Source organism: Culex pipiens, chromosome 2 (genome assembly GCF_016801865.2).
Source record: "Culex pipiens pallens isolate TS chromosome 2, TS_CPP_V2, whole genome shotgun sequence".
In the NCBI taxonomy this organism is placed as follows: Eukaryota; Metazoa; Arthropoda; class Insecta; order Diptera; family Culicidae; genus Culex; species Culex pipiens.
In genome coordinates this window covers 81,022,412-81,041,025 of record NC_068938.1, presented here as the reverse complement: position 1 = coordinate 81,041,025, position 18,614 = coordinate 81,022,412, and the positions used below count along the sequence as shown (strand labels likewise).

At 38.8% G+C, this 18,614-nt stretch overlaps 2 protein-coding genes across 3 annotated transcripts in view; one reads left to right on the top strand and one right to left on the bottom strand.

The window, feature by feature from the left end:
- The window catches only part of LOC120428131 (uncharacterized), a 481,672-nt gene that overhangs the window by 267,410 nt on the left and 195,648 nt on the right, over positions 1-18,614 (bottom strand). The gene's annotated exons all lie outside the window — the stretch shown is intronic.
- On the top strand, positions 8,653-10,203 carry LOC128092649 (uncharacterized). The gene has a single exon (XM_052706925.1). The coding sequence runs from the start codon at positions 8,653-8,655 to the stop codon at positions 10,201-10,203; it is 1,551 nt and encodes a 516-aa protein (XP_052562885.1).

The following is an 18,614-nucleotide window of genomic DNA, read 5'->3' as shown; positions in this document are numbered from 1 at the left end:
CTTCCCAAAACGAGCTGAGTTTGTAAAAATTCGGCAGCAAGCGACGACGAGGCACCAACCAAATCGTCGCAAAACACCACCAACATACACGGACGTGGATTTTCCTGCTTTGGCGTCGCCAGTAGCAGGATCTGTTCGAGTGGTTCCAAATCTGCAGCCATTGCCGTTGAATCAGCGGCAAAAAGTTGCAGAGAGTACAACACCTCCAGGCTTCAGTCAGCAACCGAGGGAAAACCAACCAGCATCAATGGATGAAGGCAGTAGTGACCTGTTTTCACCACAAGAACTTCTGAACATTTTCATCGAGATGACAACAACACTGCGTGGTTGCAAAACTCGCCAGGAACAAGTAAGAACTCTTGGAGCATTCATCTTAAAATACAGTTCGTAGTTTACTCGTTGTAGTGATTTTGAATATTTCAATGATTTTTTTTTAGTTTTAAGTTAGGATTAGTTGATTAAATGATTTTTTTTTCTTTTTTACCCAAATGTATTCGATTCAATGCAATAATGTAATACAATTTGAAGTAAATAAAATAAATGTGATCAGTTGATAATAAAACGAAAAATACAACAAAGATGAAGAGCATTAGGCCATACCACTTAGCATGTAAAAGAAATGTAATTATTATAAGAATGTTCAATAAAGACATATTTAATTTCAAAAAAAAATCACCTTTGTCAAAAAAGACACTTAATATTACATACAGCATGAAACATTTTTGTGAACACAAAAAAAAATGCAACCTACGGGATTGAAACCCAGCACGCAACAATGGGGACTGGCGCCTAAGCCCGCTCGGCCATCAGACCGATGAAGAATGGAAAGGAAAAATGCATATAGTGATCCCATAGTGATAGGCTACATATTTCAGGGTATAATATTCAGTGTTGGTATTCTCGCGCTCTCGCGAGGAAAATTCCTCTCTCTCGAGTTCTCGACGCGAGTCTCGAGTTGCCGAAAGAAACTCACCGATTGCCCGGGCTCTCCTCCGCTCGCGAACGGGATTTCTCGCGAACCAGAAATGCCCGTTCGCGAGAAGTTGAACGCGTTAGAAACGAAAAAAAATCAACACAACACCTCTATACCATCGCTAGGTTCGCATTCATAAGACTGATAAACAAATTGCTAGCTTAGGACGAACGCCTAGCACGAGGCGCTCGCGAGCGCTCGCGGCGAGAGAGAGAACTCGAACGAAAATGCGAGCGCGAGCGAGAAGAGAAAAGTACTACAAGTTCTCTTCCTCGCTCGCGAGCGAGAAATGCTTTCCTTCTTCTCGCTCGAATTCCAACACTGGTAATATTACATAAAATTTCTTAAAATAATGCAAAACTTATTTTACACCCAGGCCTTTTACACGCAGCTGAATTTCTATTTTTTGCTGTGTAGTTTTTTCTAGAACGGTACACCTAAAAAAAGAATCAACTTCCACGGTTGATAAGTTATATGTTATATGTTAAATAAAATGTATGCCTAATTAAAATTGGCGTTTCTCCAGAGAACCGCTCATCATCGAGCCGTTTCGAGTGAATGAGAAACGAAAATCATCAGCCGAAAAGCTCCTTTGCTCCGCTGCGCCTTTGTCAATAGAGATGCTTAGGTTAAAGATATTGTGATTTTAGGCTAAATTTCCCCCAAACTCGACCATCTCTACCTGATGCCCCCACCCTCTTTCACCGAAAAACCTGCAAAAGGAAAACCCCGAACCGGATAAGCGCAAACTTTTTCCCGGGCTACGAGCTTTAATTTTTCGTTCCTTTTTTACCTTCCTAGGAGAGTGAGAGAGAGGGAGAGAGAGAGAAGTAGAAATCCAATCGAATTATTTTGTTTTCCCCCGGACCAGCATTTTGCTTTTTGGTCGCATTCGGAAATGGAACCGACACGGGATGAAATTATGAATAAAATTAACCTCAATCGCAAGAATTAATCCCAAAAGATGGGGAGGGGCAGCGGCGGCGGGAAAACTTTGTGTGCTTCCCGGAACGGACCTTGCGAAATGAAAATGGAAATGCGGTGCAGCTTTTGGCTTGGTGGGGTTTCTGGAGACTTTTGATCTGGCAGATTTCTATTTTTAAATTCTGGTGAACCCAATTTGTTGGCATTTTGCAAATGACATTCGCAATAATCCAAATTGCTTTTTCTTAAAATAAAGATTGATTACTTTTTTTTTTTGCTGGAAAATATGCCTTTGTGTGAATTAAAAGTGTGTGAACAACTTTAAATTCAAATTTTTGTAACTCGGTCAATAATCTTGTTAGACCAACGCAATGCCACGACCTGCCTTATCAATATCTTCGAACGGGGAATCCCCTTCTTTCCGGAAGTCATCGCCCTATATATGCAACTCAAAGAACATCAACTTTATTTTCTGAGTCTAAAAAGGTCATCCCACATGATCCCACGAGTATTAGAGGTCATCCATAAACCACGTAATTTATTTAAGAAAATACACACATTTTTAACCACGTTGTTTATGGATGATCTCTGACCTAGGTCCATAGTTTAGTCTTTTTTTGCCTTCACCATAAGTAGGTAGTTATTTTACGTCACGGAGAACAATGCCTAGTGGTTGCTCCCCTTTAGTGGCAAAGTGGAAAAATTTAATTAATTTTCCCAGCGTCCATTACCTGGCCAAGTCTGGGGGGGGTCTCCCCGTGAGGAATGAGGCAATCTGTCTACCGTAGTTTTTGTTGGCTTCTTCTCAGAGCAGGGCCTCCCGGCTTTACACCCTCGGCTAGGGTGGTTATAAATCATCGAGATTATCGAGATTATGGCGGCACAGTTTCCACGAGTTCCGTCACCTCACCCCCGAAGTCCTTTTTTTCTCGCACGAAGGTTTTTCCTGGATTTTTGTGCGGTCTTCATATTTTGTCCCACTGACACTACTCCTCTATTACTTTTCCGTTGCGGATTTTTTTTTCTCTGGAGCCATCCGGTCTGGTTTTGTATAATTCCTGTTTTTATCTCACTTCGCGCTATATATCACGCTGAAATTTATTGCCACCATTTGGTTTGAATATTTTTCCTGCTTCTATCGGTGGAGTGATATTGAAACTGAGGGGTAACTTTGGACAAGGTTTTTTTTTCAATTTGCATCAGTGTTGAATAAAGTAATAAAAAACGGGGTAAATGTTAAAAATTATTTATGGTGGAAACACCATTCCGTAATCTTCAGCAACATTACTCCCTGTAACTTAAACAACAACCCTTTGAAGGGTATTGAAAAAATCGTTGAGTTATCAAAAAATGTAAAATAACTGAAAAAAAACAGTAACGGGTTATAAAAAACCCAAAAAAAAAGAATTTTCTAGGGATTGAAACGCAAACAGAGTATTATTGAACAAAAAACAACGAATATTTGAACCACTATTCTATTGTTGCTATTTGTGATATTGAATTATGATCGAGAATCTGTTACTTTACAGCAAACATATTTTTCTCAATTTTACGTTCATTTGAAATGTTCTTGATTACAAAAAATTTCAAAATATTTTTTCCAATAAAGTCATGAAATTTTGTATATATTTTATTTTTAAACATTGAAAATTCGGCTATTAGTTGATGAGAAAATTTGGCAATGCTTAGATGAGCATTAAAAAAATCCATTTTCTTGATTCTTTTTCTTAATTTTTTTGTATTTTAGCAACCAGAGGTCCAATCTTCAATGTCTCATAGGCATTTTTATTTATTGAAATTCTCAAAATCAAGAAAAAGACAAAACAAAAATCTAAAATGTACTTTTCGATTGCAAATTGGATTTCACAAGAATGTACATAAATTTGATTTTACATTGAACTTAAGAAAAAAAAAATTTGCTGAAATTTATACTTTTTCTATAAAAAACATTATTTAAAAAACTGAACTCGTCGGCAACTTTTTTTTAATCTTTTTTATGGCTTAAAAGTTGCGGTATTTTGTCTCCTAAAACATATCAAAAATTTATAAAACGGATTTTGGGAAATTCCATTATTGTGAAGAAAAGTAGTTTTTTTTACGTGTACCTATTTTTTATGTAATAATGTTCGCATAAATGTCCCATATGCAAGACAAGTTTGTCCCACTAGGGTGCACTTTTTCTCAAAACCTCGTTCCACAAGCTGAATATTGTTCCTTGAGCTATTTTAGGACTCTGGGCCAAATATGAGCAAAATCGGTCAACATTTACCAATTGATACTCGAAGGTGAAGTTTGTAATGGAAAAATCGAAAAAAATTTATGGAAAACATAATTTTATTACGGTTTGGTCTGCACGGTGCACTTCTTTCATCAAAATATCCCCAAAAGTGAGATTCTCATTGGAAATTTAATACTCTACAACATTGTAGAACATACCAAAGCTGTAAAACTTGACTCTGGAAAGTTATTAGCGATTTAAAAAAGTCATTTTTGTATGAAAAAAAAATTTTCACCAGTTTTAGGCTCGAGTATCAATGGGTTAATCTCAAACAATTTCGCTCAAAATTTGCACAGATGCTTAAAATAACCCAAAAAACTGTTTTTCGCTTCTGGAATAGTGGGTCGTTTTTTCTGGGAACCCTATTGTCCCACACATAAGACTATGTGTTAATTTTTCCCAAAAAAAATTGTTTTCCTCCTGATTTCTAGAGTAAAGTACTGGATGTTTTAGCCTTTATGAATGCACACAATTTGAACCAAACTGCTTCATTAGCTCAAATGTGTAGAAATGCATATGGGACATTTATGCGATCAAGGGCAGAACAACTTTGTTGAAGACAAAATTTAAAAAGACATGTATGGATGAACCAATGACACTTCTTTGGTCTTAGAGAAGGTCCCACAAAGTTTGAGCCAAATATATTGGATTAATTTTGAATCTTGCTTAAATTTGTATTGACTTATGCAATGATTTTCTTAAAAAATGTTTAGAATTATACCCAGTGCTTACGAAATTTCGATTTTATTTGTGATAAGTGACAGAACATTGCAATGGTCTTCATGAATTCATTTTCCAACAATTTTATGTAGTGTTAAAGATATCACGATAATTTGGATGAGAAATTATTGGTCTGTGTCACAAAGTGTGTATTGCAATATCTGGGAAATGGTGATTTATAGCTATTTCTCAGTGCAGACGATAATTATGAAACAAAGTGGGCAAAAAGATACACGTTTTCATTGAAACAATCAAGCGCAAAATTTCTTACTTTTGACCAGCCTCTGAGAGATAAGCTAAACATAAAAATTTACAGACTATTTAAAACTGTGATGATGTTCTAACTCAATTTTAATTTTGACACATATTCTGAATTGTATTAATTTTGAAAAAGTTATTTAGACAAATATGTCCATTGTTTTTTTCCAGTTCGACTCCCTCACTGCCAATTTTCTTGAGCACAATGCTCTACTCAGAATCAAATTTTAATCCTGTTCCAATTTCTTTACTGCTCTCTGCTCGCCGTATCTCTTTGGTGGTGTTTTTTCCTCCAGCAAATTTGAGCTTTAGCTTGTGGAAAATTCGACGGCTGCAACAACAACAACAACAACGCCAGCTAAATGATGTTTGTGTGAGTGTGCGCGCGCTCACTGGAGGAGAAGAAAATAAGGATCAACAACGGCTCCCGCGTGAACGGTGGAGCGAAGCGAAAATGAGAAATCGAATTTATTATTGTAACGAATTGATTTCAGTAGAATTTGATGCAATAAATAAGGACGAGAGCGCAAGCGAAGCTTGTGATGAGTTTTGGATTCATTTGCATCGTGATTTGTTTATTGGAGCGTGGGTAGTTATGGGGAAGTTGTATTTGTTTTGTAAAATCGTTAAAAGTCTTTAAAACATGCTAAAAAAAAGGTAATTTCCTCTAAATTTCAAATAACCGTGTAACCTTATGTCACAATAATGGTCGAACAATTTCCACACCCCCATCAAAATAATGACCCATGGCACCTTAATGTTCGACTCGTAATGACACGCGCACACAAAGACCTTTCCCCTAAAGAAGCCAAAAATGGCACAAGATATAGGAAGAAAGCCTCCGCCATAAAAAGTCAACCTCAGAGCCATAATCAGCACCCATTACGAGAAGGGAGGAAACCCACCCCGCCCAGGTACTGAGAAGAAATGGTTCACTTTTAGCGCTTAAAAACGCGCAATCATTTCAGCCGCCGCTGCTGTGTGAGTACTTTCCAGACAATAGAGCCATTAAAATCCTTCTGTCCTTAAATTTCTTCATTTCCCTGGTTCTAGGTCAGGATTTTTCCCCCCACAACGCTGTTGAGTGCGCGCCATTAAACCACTCTCCGGGCACAATAATAGCGGCGGTCACAGTTGGTATTAAGCTCTGGAAGGGTGCCGCACTCCAACTTCAACTACCCGAGTCAAGACCGGGGTTTTCCCTTCTTTTTTTATATCCACCCACTCACTTTTAAGACTTTCACCGATTGTGCGTGGAGCTTAACGGCCAGAGTTGCTGCAGCGGAATCTTCTTCATCTCCATCTCATTTGATATACAAACATCTACTCATAACGGGGAATGCTGTGGAGTTGCAGGATTTATCTTTGCTTATTGTCTCGACGGAGCCACGTAGCCCAGTGGTAACGCTTCCGCCTCGTAAGCGGTAGATCGGGGTTCAAATCCCGGCTCGGACCAACACAACTGGTGATCTTTTCCTTTCTGGAATCGATTGCTTAGTAAAGGGAAGGTAGTGTATCGTCACAAACTGGACCTTATCACGACACCTTAGGGAGGCGACCTATGGAATGTTAACATTAACCTTAACATGTTAACATTAAGTTGAGAATGAAACTGCCACTGAATCCGCTTTGTAAATGCCGGCCCCGATACTCTTCAAGGGTGTTTCCCTCAGGAACTGGGAAAGATTTACTTTTTTACTTATTGTCTCGAAAGGGTGGCTACCGTTGAGTGGTGTTGAGTTTACTTTTTTAAATCTGGGTGATTCTTCGTCAACACACACAGCAGTTTCCCCGAACCCTCTTAGATTTGCGTGAAACTTTGTCTTAAGGGGTATTTTTTGTACCTGATCACGTGCTTAATTTTTCGATATCTCGTGACGGAGGGGCGGTACGACCTCTTCCATTTTTGAACTTTCGAAAAAGACGTGTTTTTCAATAATTTGCAGTCTGAAATGGTAATGGATTGGAAATTTGAATTCCGACAAAACGTAATTTTCATTGATTTTTCTAGCAACACTGGCAGCCGGCTGCAACCAAAACAAAGCCGCTGAAAAAGAAATTACAAATTCTCGCTGTTTTCTACGATTTACGTGCGGAAAAAAGTGTCCAGTGCCGAAACAAAACCGTTTGCTACACAATTACAGTGTTTGCAAGTACCGCCTAGTGTTTGACAAAGTTTTTTGAACATTTGTTTTCCTCCTGAAAAGTGAGGTGATGTGCTAAGTGTGTGTGTGTGTTTTGAAACGCCAGCGCCAATAGTGTCCGGTAGCAGTACTATCACAATTTCGACATGGCAAAGAACCGCTCGAGTGACGAGATCTGCGATGTCTGCAACCGCGGTGCGCCACCCGGGTCCAAAGGAAAGCGAAAGCCAAAAACGATTACTTGGATCGGGTGCGATGCATGCCCGCGCTGGTTCCACCCACTATGTGTGAGAATCAGCGACTCGCAGATGGAGGAAATCGACGACTACCAGTACTTCTGCGAATCCTGCGCGGTACGTGGTTGTCTCATCCCGAAACCTCAACCCGTGATGACCGCTTCCGGAGAGGTCAGTGAGCTGAAGAAGGTCATCCAGGAACTGTCAGCGGAGCTGACCAAATTGCGGGCCGAGCTCGATGCTGCTCGCGAAATCAGCAAGAAACAGTTAGATCGTCTTCGCAACGTCGTCAACAGCAACACCCGTTCGGAGGTAACCACGACTCGCCTAGCAAGTGATCTCAGCGAAAAACTAGAGAAGATTGAGCGAGGAGCTCAGCTCGCGAACACCTGCTCACAAACGATCAACTCCTGCAGGCTCGCGATCAACAAGATCCCGTTTAAGGTAGGCGAAAACGTCAGGCAGCTGGTTGCAGATGTACTGACCCTAGTAGGATGCAGCGATGAACAGGCGAGCATCACGGACTGCTTTCGTGTTCCTGCGAAACCATCAAAGTGGTCGGACCGTTCACTCACTCCGACGATCGTTGCGGTCTTCAGCAGTCTCGAGGCAAGGCAGAAGGTGCTACGGAAGTACTTCGAGTGGCACAAAGACGCTGCCCTACGAAACCTGAAACATGGACCCGCCCTGGACTACCGCTTCACCGTCAACGAAGTGCTCTCGATAAACACGTTCCGGATACGGAACCACGCGCTTCGGCTGAAACAACGAGGTGCGGCTCGGTCCGTTTTTGTGAGGAACGACAAGGTTTCTGTGCTTCTTCCAGGGCAAGTCAGATACACCCCCGTGAACTCTGTCGAGCATCTACAAGAACTGGTAAGTTCGGGGAGTTCTTCGGACTCCTCGTCTCTGTTTTTCGACGCCCTCTCTGCCAATGTCTCAGCATCTTCGCGCTGCTGACACGAAACGTCGCTGGCGTTTCTACTCACCAAAATGACGAACATCGCTAACCTCCGAATCGGCCACCTGAATGTCAGGGGCCTTGAGCACCACATCGATGGTGTAAAACTTTTGCTCGACGCTCAACAATACCACTTCTTCGGAGTCACTGAAACAAAAATGAGAGCTTCCGCCCCGGTTGGACCGGTGCGAGTTCCAGCGTACAACCTTATCCGGCACTCACTGCCGTCTGGCCGCGGCCGGGGATCGAAGGCCTGCGGCGGCGTGGGACTTTACGTTCAACAGGGTCTCAAAGCAACCCCGGTCATCAAATCGACCCATGACATCGCAGCTCCGATCGCAACGAGGGTTGAGTACATGGTAGTTCAAATTAGGATCAACGAACTTAACGTCGGGGTGGCTGTGGTGTACAATCCGTCGTGCTCGAATCCGTCGTTCGCCGTGCTCTACGAAAGGGTCCTTCTCGAGATGCTCGATCTTGGCTTTGACAGAACATTTATTATGGGGGATTTCAACATCAACGTAGCGTCTGTCTTGCCTTCGCTGAATCTGACCTCGTTGAGGCGGATTCACTCAACGTTCAACCTCACCGTTCTGCCCACTGGTCCCACAAGAATCACCGACACCAGCTCAACTACCATCGACCTGCTGATCACCGACTGTCCACAGTCCGTCCGAAAAGCAAAGGCGGTCTCCGCAAGCGCTATTTCTGACCATGAAGTGATCTACATGCTGGCTGACGTCCAGGTGAGGAATCAAAACCGGCGTACGACCCGAATCCGGAATTTCCGGAATGTCGACGTGCTACAGCTGCAAGCAGAGTATCGAGCCAAGGATTTTCAATGCTTCTACGAGTCGAATGATGTTGATGAAAAAACAACGCTGTTGACTGCCGACCTGCAAGAACTCCTCGATCGACATGCGCCGGAAAGGATGATCTACGTCCGTGATGAAAGAACTCCTTGGATAACGCATCAAATCAAGCAGACCATCGAGCTGAGAGACCTCGCGCTGAAGCTGTACAAGCGTAACCCGAACCGGAGGCGAGGTGATCAGCAATGGTTGGAGCACTCGCGCTTGCACGATCGTGCGAACTCGCTGATTCATGCGGCCAAGAAGCGCTACGCTGATCAGCACTTCAATCATGAACTTCCCGCCAAAAAGCTTTGGAGCAACCTCAGAAGAGAAGGCATACACAACTCAGCCAAGGCAGACCCACCAGCAGAAGGAGTCGACGCTGATGATCTGAACCGTTTCTTTTCTGACGGTCACCGAGAGCTAGGAACGAACAGAGGCAGCACGCGGAGTAGAACACCAGCCCACAGAACAGTAGTAGATCACGGGGAAAACGGATTCAACTTTCGACAAACCAACTCAGAAGAAGTCAACCGCAAAATCCACGACATACAGACCAATGCCACAGGGACCGACGGCATACCTATCTCGTTTGTCAAAATGTTGTTCCCGCTGATCCTGCCGGAACTCTGTCACCTCTTCAACGCCATTATCACAGCTCGAGCTTTCCCGTCTTTGTGGAAAACAGCCATTGTAACACCGATCCCCAAACAACCAAGTCCTAGCCTGCCCAAGCATTTCCGCCCGATCAGTGTCCTTCCAGCGATGTCGAAGGTGTTGGAAAAAATCCTGCTTGACCAAATCACCGATCATCTCGATAACCCGAACGCTCCGCTATTGGCCAAACATCAATAGGGATACAGGAAGGGATTCGGGACAACGACTGCTCTCGCCAAGGTAACGCACGACATCTACAGCAACTTGGATAACAATAGCTGCACCGTCATGGTTCTTGTCGATTTTTCACTTGCGTTTAACTGCGTCGACCACCATCTGCTCAAAGACAAGCTGAATCGAGAGTTCAGGTTCTCGAGCGCTGCCTGCGAGTTGGTCGCATCGTTCCTTGGCCAAAGAAAGCAATCCGTCCGCCTTGGTGATGCAGTCTCAGCAGTTCGTGATGTAACTGACGGTACACCGCAGGGATCCTGTCTCAGCGCTTTGCTGTTCAGCCTCTTCATCAACAGTTTACCCGGAGTCCTGAGATGCGAGTATCAATTGTATGCTGACGATCTTCAAATCTACGTGTCCGGGCCGATTGAACAGATCGAAGACCTGATTGCCAGCATCAACAACGACTTGGCTGCGATCACCAACTGGGCCAACCAAAATCGACTTCACCCGAACCCCAAAAAAACGCAGGCCATCGTTTTCACCAAAGCAGACTCGGTTCGACCCCACACGGATATCGTCTTCAGTGGAGAAGTTGTTCCACTGTCCGACAGGGTTGTCAATCTTGGTCTCCTGCTGGACAATAACATGACATGGAAGCATCAGGTCAACAGTGTGACACAGAAGGTATACAACACTCTAAGGACATTTCGCCGCTTTGCAGCAGTCCTCTCCCAACCGACGCAACGCAAGCTGGTCCAAGCTGTGATCATGCCTATGTTCACCTACTGTGACGTAGTCTATTATCACGGGCTTCCTGCGGCACACAAAGAGCAACTCCACCGGTGCTTCAAATCAGCGGTGCGGTTTGTGTACAATCTGCGACGTCGCGAAACAACTGCGGCCGTGCGAGGCACCATACTCGGACACGATCTGCCGATCAACTATAAACTGCGGACGAGCTGCTTCATGAAGAAGGGGTACGATGGCAACCTGCCGGAGTACCTCCAACAACATCTGGTGAGAGGACAGCTTGAGCGGACCCGATCATTCATCATCCCGCGGCACACAACGACGAGTGGAAGAAGTGTTCTTGTCGCTGGAACCACGTGCTGGAACAACCTACCCCTGGAGCTGAAAACCCAGCCGACGCTGTCGGCATTTAAAAGTGCTTTTAAGAGATCGTTTGACGATTAGTTTTCTTTAGCTTACTTGTACTTGTTACCCTTTATTTGGATCCTTTGTAACTTTTCTAAATTTCCTAAAGTGTCTTCCTTGACCTGATTAACAGTGTAAACTAACAAGTTGTCGTACCCAATAAACCAACAAATTACAAATTACAAATTGAGAAAAAAATTACAAAAATAGTTTCAAAAATTCTGCCATTTTTGGTTACTGAACTGTAAAAATATTGGAACTTGTCATTTTAAAGGAAAATTTAATCAAGAGTTTTTTTAAAAGGTCCATTAAGCTATTGTCTATCATATGTTTATAGGACCTAATAAAAAAAAGTCGAGTAATGTACTTTCTGAATCATCATTAACCCAGAAGGGACATTTTTTCTTTATGATTTTTTTTTTCGTTTTTAAATTTGGATTTTTTTTCATTTTTGCGTGGTTTTTTTTGTAGTTTTATAATGTACAACAAAGTTGTAGAACATACGACATTGTCAAAACTTATTTTAGTAAAATCGCGATAACTCGTTATGGTTACAAGCAAACCCCTCATGTTTGTAATTGTCTGCGATACAATTTTTAAAACATTATTACACTATAAAAAAAAACCTGCAAACTTATAAAAATACAAAACTTGAAAATGGACAAATTTAGTTCATTTTTTTTTGTTGAAAACATTTACCTTTCTGGGTTATTTCAGACTCGAAAATGATTTTCAAAAACATATCTCAAAAAGTAAAAATATTGTTTGACCTAATTTTTTAATGTATAATGAAATTTGCAATCAAAAGATAATCCAAGTAAAATCATTTTTTAGGTCTGTAGTTTTTCAATTTTTTAATACAGAAGTTACAAGGAATTTTTTTTAATCTAAGGAAATGGTTTGAATTTTTAGGTAAAAATTAATAACTGTGCAAATTTGAGCCAAATTGGTTAAGGTATAAGGGTCGTTATTTATCGTTGAAGTTTGTATGAGAAAACCCGCAAAAATGTATGAGGAAAAGCAAAAATTTCAAAATTGTACCAAAAGGTGGCTTTAAATGTGTCGGATCATTGCCAAGTGTGAGATTCTTGATAAAATTTTATGATAAAAAGACAACTTTGTGGAAGACCGCAAAACGATCCGAGGTAACCCTGACGAGCTATTAGCCATTTTTGTCACCCTAGTGCCCACGCAAAAAAAAAAATATTTTTGAAAGGCTGAGAAAATGCCCTACATTTTGATTTATACACTTTGTTGATACAGCCTTTTGTTGCAGTGATATGGCCATGCAAGGATAAATAAACAGGAAAAATAAAAGAATTCTAGTATTGCCCAATATGTTTTATCACCGATATCTCGAGTACATATGGCTGATTTTCAATTAAAAAAATAAAAGTAAAGTAAAATTTTCTGCTCATTTCAATAAAAGTTAGTTCGATTTTTTTAAAGCAATATTTTTTTAAAAAGGGCCGATGACATTTTTTTATATTTTCAAGTATTGAGCTTCAAAATAAGTTTTATTGAAAAGACCATAAAATAATAATTTTCCAATTTTTGAAACCGGATAATTAGTTCCTGAACTTCTACAATTAAGTTGAAACGGGACGCCAGTTCTTTAACAACTTTAAACAATTTTAAACTCGACAGATAGCCTGCTATCGCCCTATTTTCAAGGATCTGACACGCATGCAGTTTCCTGAAGTCCCCGCCAGAGGCGCTGTCAATATTGTTTACGCGTGGTTTTTGAAAAGGTCGTATGAAATAAATACATAAATTTTGTTCCCAAATTATTTTTTGCCAGATTTTTTTATCTTTTGCGTATATTTGCGAGATAATTTCAATTATTACGTAAATTTTTCCACATTTTACATTTATTAGATCAATAAAACAAAGTTCTACTTGACGATACAATACAACCAAACTCACTAAACTAAACTAAAAATCTTAATATCTTCAGTTACCTTGAAATAAAATTAAATTAGTTTGATTCTTCCTGACCGTTGGTTTAAAATGAATGGAATACTTATTAAATTTCAGTCAAACAAACTTTAAACTAGCTGTCACTGAACACCACAGTGCTGATATGCCAACATTAGGTGCTTGATGGAATTAAATGCAGTTCCCCTAGTTGTCCCCCGAGATTAAATATATATAAAAAACTTATATTAAACTTAAAAAAGTTTTTAGTTTTGTTATTTATGTTCGATGCGCATACGACATTTTCAAAAGCAAAAAAAAAAAATAACGCTTAAAACTTGGTTCGATCTTGGTTCAATTTTGACTTCACTCGCTTTATATGTGGATGACAGTCGTGACGTAGCCGTGCATATTTTGCGTCTGCAAAAAACAAAACTTCGTAAGTTTCAGCATTTTCCTTGAAGATACTTTCCCTATAACCTTAAGCAAGCAATATAATTTGTTTTCTGATGTAAAAATTGAAGGAATGAAACCATCCTTATCAATTTTATTTTATTTTATTTTATTTTTCGTGTTCATGGCAATCTTATTGCATGTTTTTTTCTTTTTCGCCTGATTTTAAAGATTAAAAACATTATAAAATTATTTTTTGAACTGTAAATCTTTGAAAATGGGAAACATTCATTTTAGATTCACTTTCATAAAGTGCATAATAAAATGATTTTAGATGATGTTAGACAGTTTTGAGAATATCAAATTTCAATGGTAGTCATCACTATTTACATGAGATATATAATTTATTTACACTTCACAGCTGAGACATTTTCATGATATACAATGCTATTGAATTGCAAAATAAACATGATATTATACCAAGTATTTAATGTAGGTAGTTCATGGCCCTCGAAACGGAATTTCATTCCAGTCAGTCCTCAAAATTTGATCGTTATAAATGATTTTCAAATTCGTTTAGTTTGGTTGCTGAAACGGCTCTTTAGATGAAGTCCACAGAAATGTTCAACTTGCGATTTAACTGTTTAGCACTTGTATTGAATTGAAATGTAATACTTTTCGATTCTGTTTTGGAAATTGACAATTATCGAAAACAAAATTCAAGCAACGAAACAAATGGTTTACAGAAAAAAATCCTATTCATAGTGTTTTCCGGAATTGCAAAAAATGAACACACTCGTGGTAAAACATGATTTTTTCAGCTCTCGTTGTACTAATCAAACTCTGTGAAACTTTTTATCTCTCAAAGTTAAATAAAAAATAAAAAAATATTTGTGATATTTTTTACATGTTTTAGCTAACAAAAAATCATTTTTGCGTCAGAGTTAAAAATGTTTTTTTTTCATAAATATTATAAATTATTTTTAGTCCATTTTAAAATTTTAAACTAGTTCTGTAACTTGCAAACGGTTCACTTTATCAAAAATAAAATTTTTGGACGCAAACGGAGTTCGCGTAAACGTGAACAAGTTTCATGGAATCAGGAAGAAACTGTTCAACATTTAAAGTCAATTTTCAAAACGTAGAGAATCACACCATATTCAATTCAGCCTTGTAATGGATGGCAAAAAGTCAAAATTTAAAGTTCAAATCTATCGTTATATTTAAAAAGGTTCTATGAATTATGGAATTTGCTACGTCAAAAGAACATTTCAAATAAAGATCTAGAAATTTTTAACCATTTCAAATGAAAATTGATGTAAAAGTATGCGAAAAGAACTTACACCAAATCTGGAACAAACATCTGCTTAAATAAAATTTAATTGAAAATTTCAACCCAAAATTGTCCAATGATACTTAAAAAAACCAATAAACCCACACCAATTAACTATCACTTGAGCAGTGTCCACTGCGGTTGATCCTGTTGTTAGTCGTTCCCCTTCCAAGCCTCAACGCTAAAGTCCTCTCGTCCCGAAAGGAAGGAAAAATTATTGCAATCGTTTTTCGTCATCGTCGTCACAGTTGGGGGGTGGATGGTAGAATAGGGCACCGCCTTGTTGCCCCAGCGATGGCTTTTTATTGCTGCGGGCATTTTATTATCGTTATTATTTTTATCGCTCGAATTTTCATGCTTCGTCTCTCCCTCCTCTGTCTCCTCTGTGTGTTTTCATTACATTTTTCTGGACGTCTTTCGGAGACTGGGAAGCTAGTAAAGTAAAAGCTTTTCTTCTCTGCCCACTTCTCTCTAGCGAATGTCTATAGTAATAGAAAGCTCTGCGCTGCAGTACCACTGACTAGGTGACTGTGTGGAGTGGCTAGCCGGTTGAAGTTGGATGTGGTCAGACTTTTGCTAGGCTTTTGTGTCCTTCTGTGTTGACCAACAGCGTGTGGGCTTAAAGGATAATTGCAAGGGACGTTCACTAGCGTTGTCGTATCGAGCAGGGAGACAGTTGTTTCGCTCGACATTCTATGTGGCGTAAATTTGCAATGTTGCGTGAAGCTTTTATGAGCTCATAAAGCTATATCGTAAATTTTCCATGCCACACTGCTATCGATAAAATCTAACTGATGTACATACTAAAATAACTGCGAAAACTTAATCAGTTATCCTAGAGCAGTGTTTGCTAAAGCGGGGTCTAGATTCAACTTGTGGGGTTTCTAAAGTATTACGGTGAGACAGGTACCCAAATAGGCAACACTTTTTTGGTAAACTGAGTGAGAAATGATTAAAAATGGGCTGGGAATCACTGTTATGAAGCAGAAAAAGAATTGCAGTCGATTCTCTGGGTGTCGATCTTCTCGATATCAATATTGCTCAAGCTGTCAATAAGTTTTTCAGTTCCTTCAAGAAGCATGCTTTGATTTTTCGTTCTATAATTTGATACTTTCCACCCTCGAAGGTCCCTTCAATATCGACAACGAGAGAGTCCACTGTAAAAGAATTAGGTATTGTTTTATTCTTTCAATAATAACTCTTCGGAAGCCATTATTGACATTAAGGTGTTACGTGCATGTATAAAATCTCATTTTTTCACATTTCCGAATATTTATTTAATCCTTTTATAAGATGATTTCCAATCACATCTGAAAGTTTCGTGAAGATATTTCATGATATAAGTGAGTAGAAAACGATTTGAGTTTAAAGTTTTGCCATACGCAAATCGAACTTAAAAAAATTGTAAGCGTTTTTCTCGAAACACCGAGTTGATTTACGGGTGCCACGATTTCTCGAGATTGGATGGACCAAAAAAAAAATTAAGTGAGAATCTCAAGACATTTTCCGTGTACATGACGAAGCCCGATTTTGAAATTTGGATTTATAAAAAAAAATCAGAAGCTGACGACTTTTTATATGAAAAACGGAAAATATTTTTATCTTTTTGGCTTCCTCACCTCAATGAGGAAAGGCTATAAAATCACTCGAAAAATGAACTTCTTTTTTTGACCTCGTAGACCCACCTTCACGTATACCTATCGACTCAAAATCAAATTCTGAACAAATGTCTGTGCGTGTGTCTGGATGTGAGTCCGTGCACCGAAAATGCACACGATTATCTCCGGACTGGCTGGACCGATTTGGACCGTTTTGGTCTCATTCGATTCGTTTTTGGGTCCCACAAGACCCTAGTTAATATTATGAAGTTTAGAAAAGTACTTCAAAAGTTATGCTAAAAAAACGATTTGGCTAGAGTTAGAAATATTATAAAAAGGGTGGTTTTTGTTAGAAAACCCGTCATGCTATATATTATTAGAAAGGTACTTGAAAGACCTTTCCAACGCGTTCAAAAGATCTGAAAACACCATCAAAAGTTATGAGCACTTAAGTGTTATTTATACACATTTTTCAGGCCGGATCTCATATATATTGTTGAAAACGTTATCCGGATCTATCATGCGACCCATCGTTGGATAGGTAATCAAAAGACCTTTGCAACGAGCCCAAAAGATTGAAGATCTGACAACCCTATCAAAAGTTGTAAGTATTTTAGTGTTCTTAATAAACTTTTTTTGAGGCCGGATCTCAGATATTTTGATAAAAATATGCGAGGAAGGCACCAACCACCTAAAGGTGGATTAAGTAACGTTTTATTCAAATAAACTGGTACATTCCCTCTTGGGGCAATGACTGTCAATGATGATTCTGGATTCAGGGTTCAGAAAAAAAGAAAAAAATAGAAAATTAATCACGACACAAACAAAATAAAGAAAACCATGTTTTGATTGATGCATTCTGAATCAAGATTTTAATATTTTTCTAAAACAAACATGGCCACCAGTTGGCCGACCGAGAATGATACCTTTCAGGACCTCAAGTTTTAATTATTAGTTTTTTTTTAATTTATTATTTTTTGCTTTAAATTCATCGTAACTTTTCAACTAGAAGCCTTACTTTTCACCTAAAAGCATGCAATTTAATTTTATGGCAATCGAACGACCTTTGTGCATTTTGTAACAATTTCGCAAAATTCACTTTCTTCGAAAATTAAGTCTCGAGAACGTAGTCTTTAGATCTTTAGACTCTATGGGAATCAATCAAAATAAAAAGTTTTCAAAATGTCGTTTACACAATAAAAAAAGGGGGAAACCAACCCTGAAAAAGATCCCTTAAGTAAACAGTCTAGAAGATTATAAATTTTGAAGCTTCTGATTTCACGATTAAAAAACTGATTTTAAAATTGAGGCTAAATTTATGACAGGTACTTCTTTTATACAGAAAAAAACACAATTTTTTAACTTTGTTTATAAGGATCATCGAACTATATGCTAACACTTCATGTCAACGATATTTTCACATATTTTTTTTCAAAATATTTTGTGTGCTTTTCTGATAGAATGAAATATACCCATTTTAATCACTCTAAACCGTTCGACCAATTCTAATCACTTTTGCAGTTTTCGGCTATTAATCAACATTTTTTTTATACACCAACAATAGATAGTTGTTTGCTTACTTTTATTTGAACTATTTGCTACTTTGAAACAGTCAAAAACACTTTATGAAAGCTGTAATTCATGATCAAAGTTCTGATAGGCCGATAATAGAAATAGGCTGAGAAAGTGTTTAATTCCCCTATGTGTGAATATTTCAAATATTTTTTTCGGCCATAAATTTTGAAATTATTTGAAAAAGAAAAAAATGCATCAATAGAACAATATTTTTTTTAGAATTTTGAGTTAAAAAAAAAAACAATAAAATGATAAATATCACGGCGTTTTTTTGGGCAACATTTAGAAGAAAAAATAGTCTTCACTGCTTTCAAAAGAGTCTCTTAGGAAATTTTCTCAGCTGCTCTAAAAACAAAATAGTCTAGAAATTCTTAGATACATGATTTTTAAAGTGTAAGTTTAAATTACTAAACAATTTATAGGAAAACTACTAACACTACAGAAAACTTTTTCAAATGCTGAGT

Bases quoted from the DNA above. Each gene is read 5' to 3' on its own strand.
- LOC128092649 (XM_052706925.1), top strand. From the start codon at position 8,653: ATGAGAGCTTCCGCCCCGGTTGGACCGGTGCGAGTTCCAGCGTACAAC.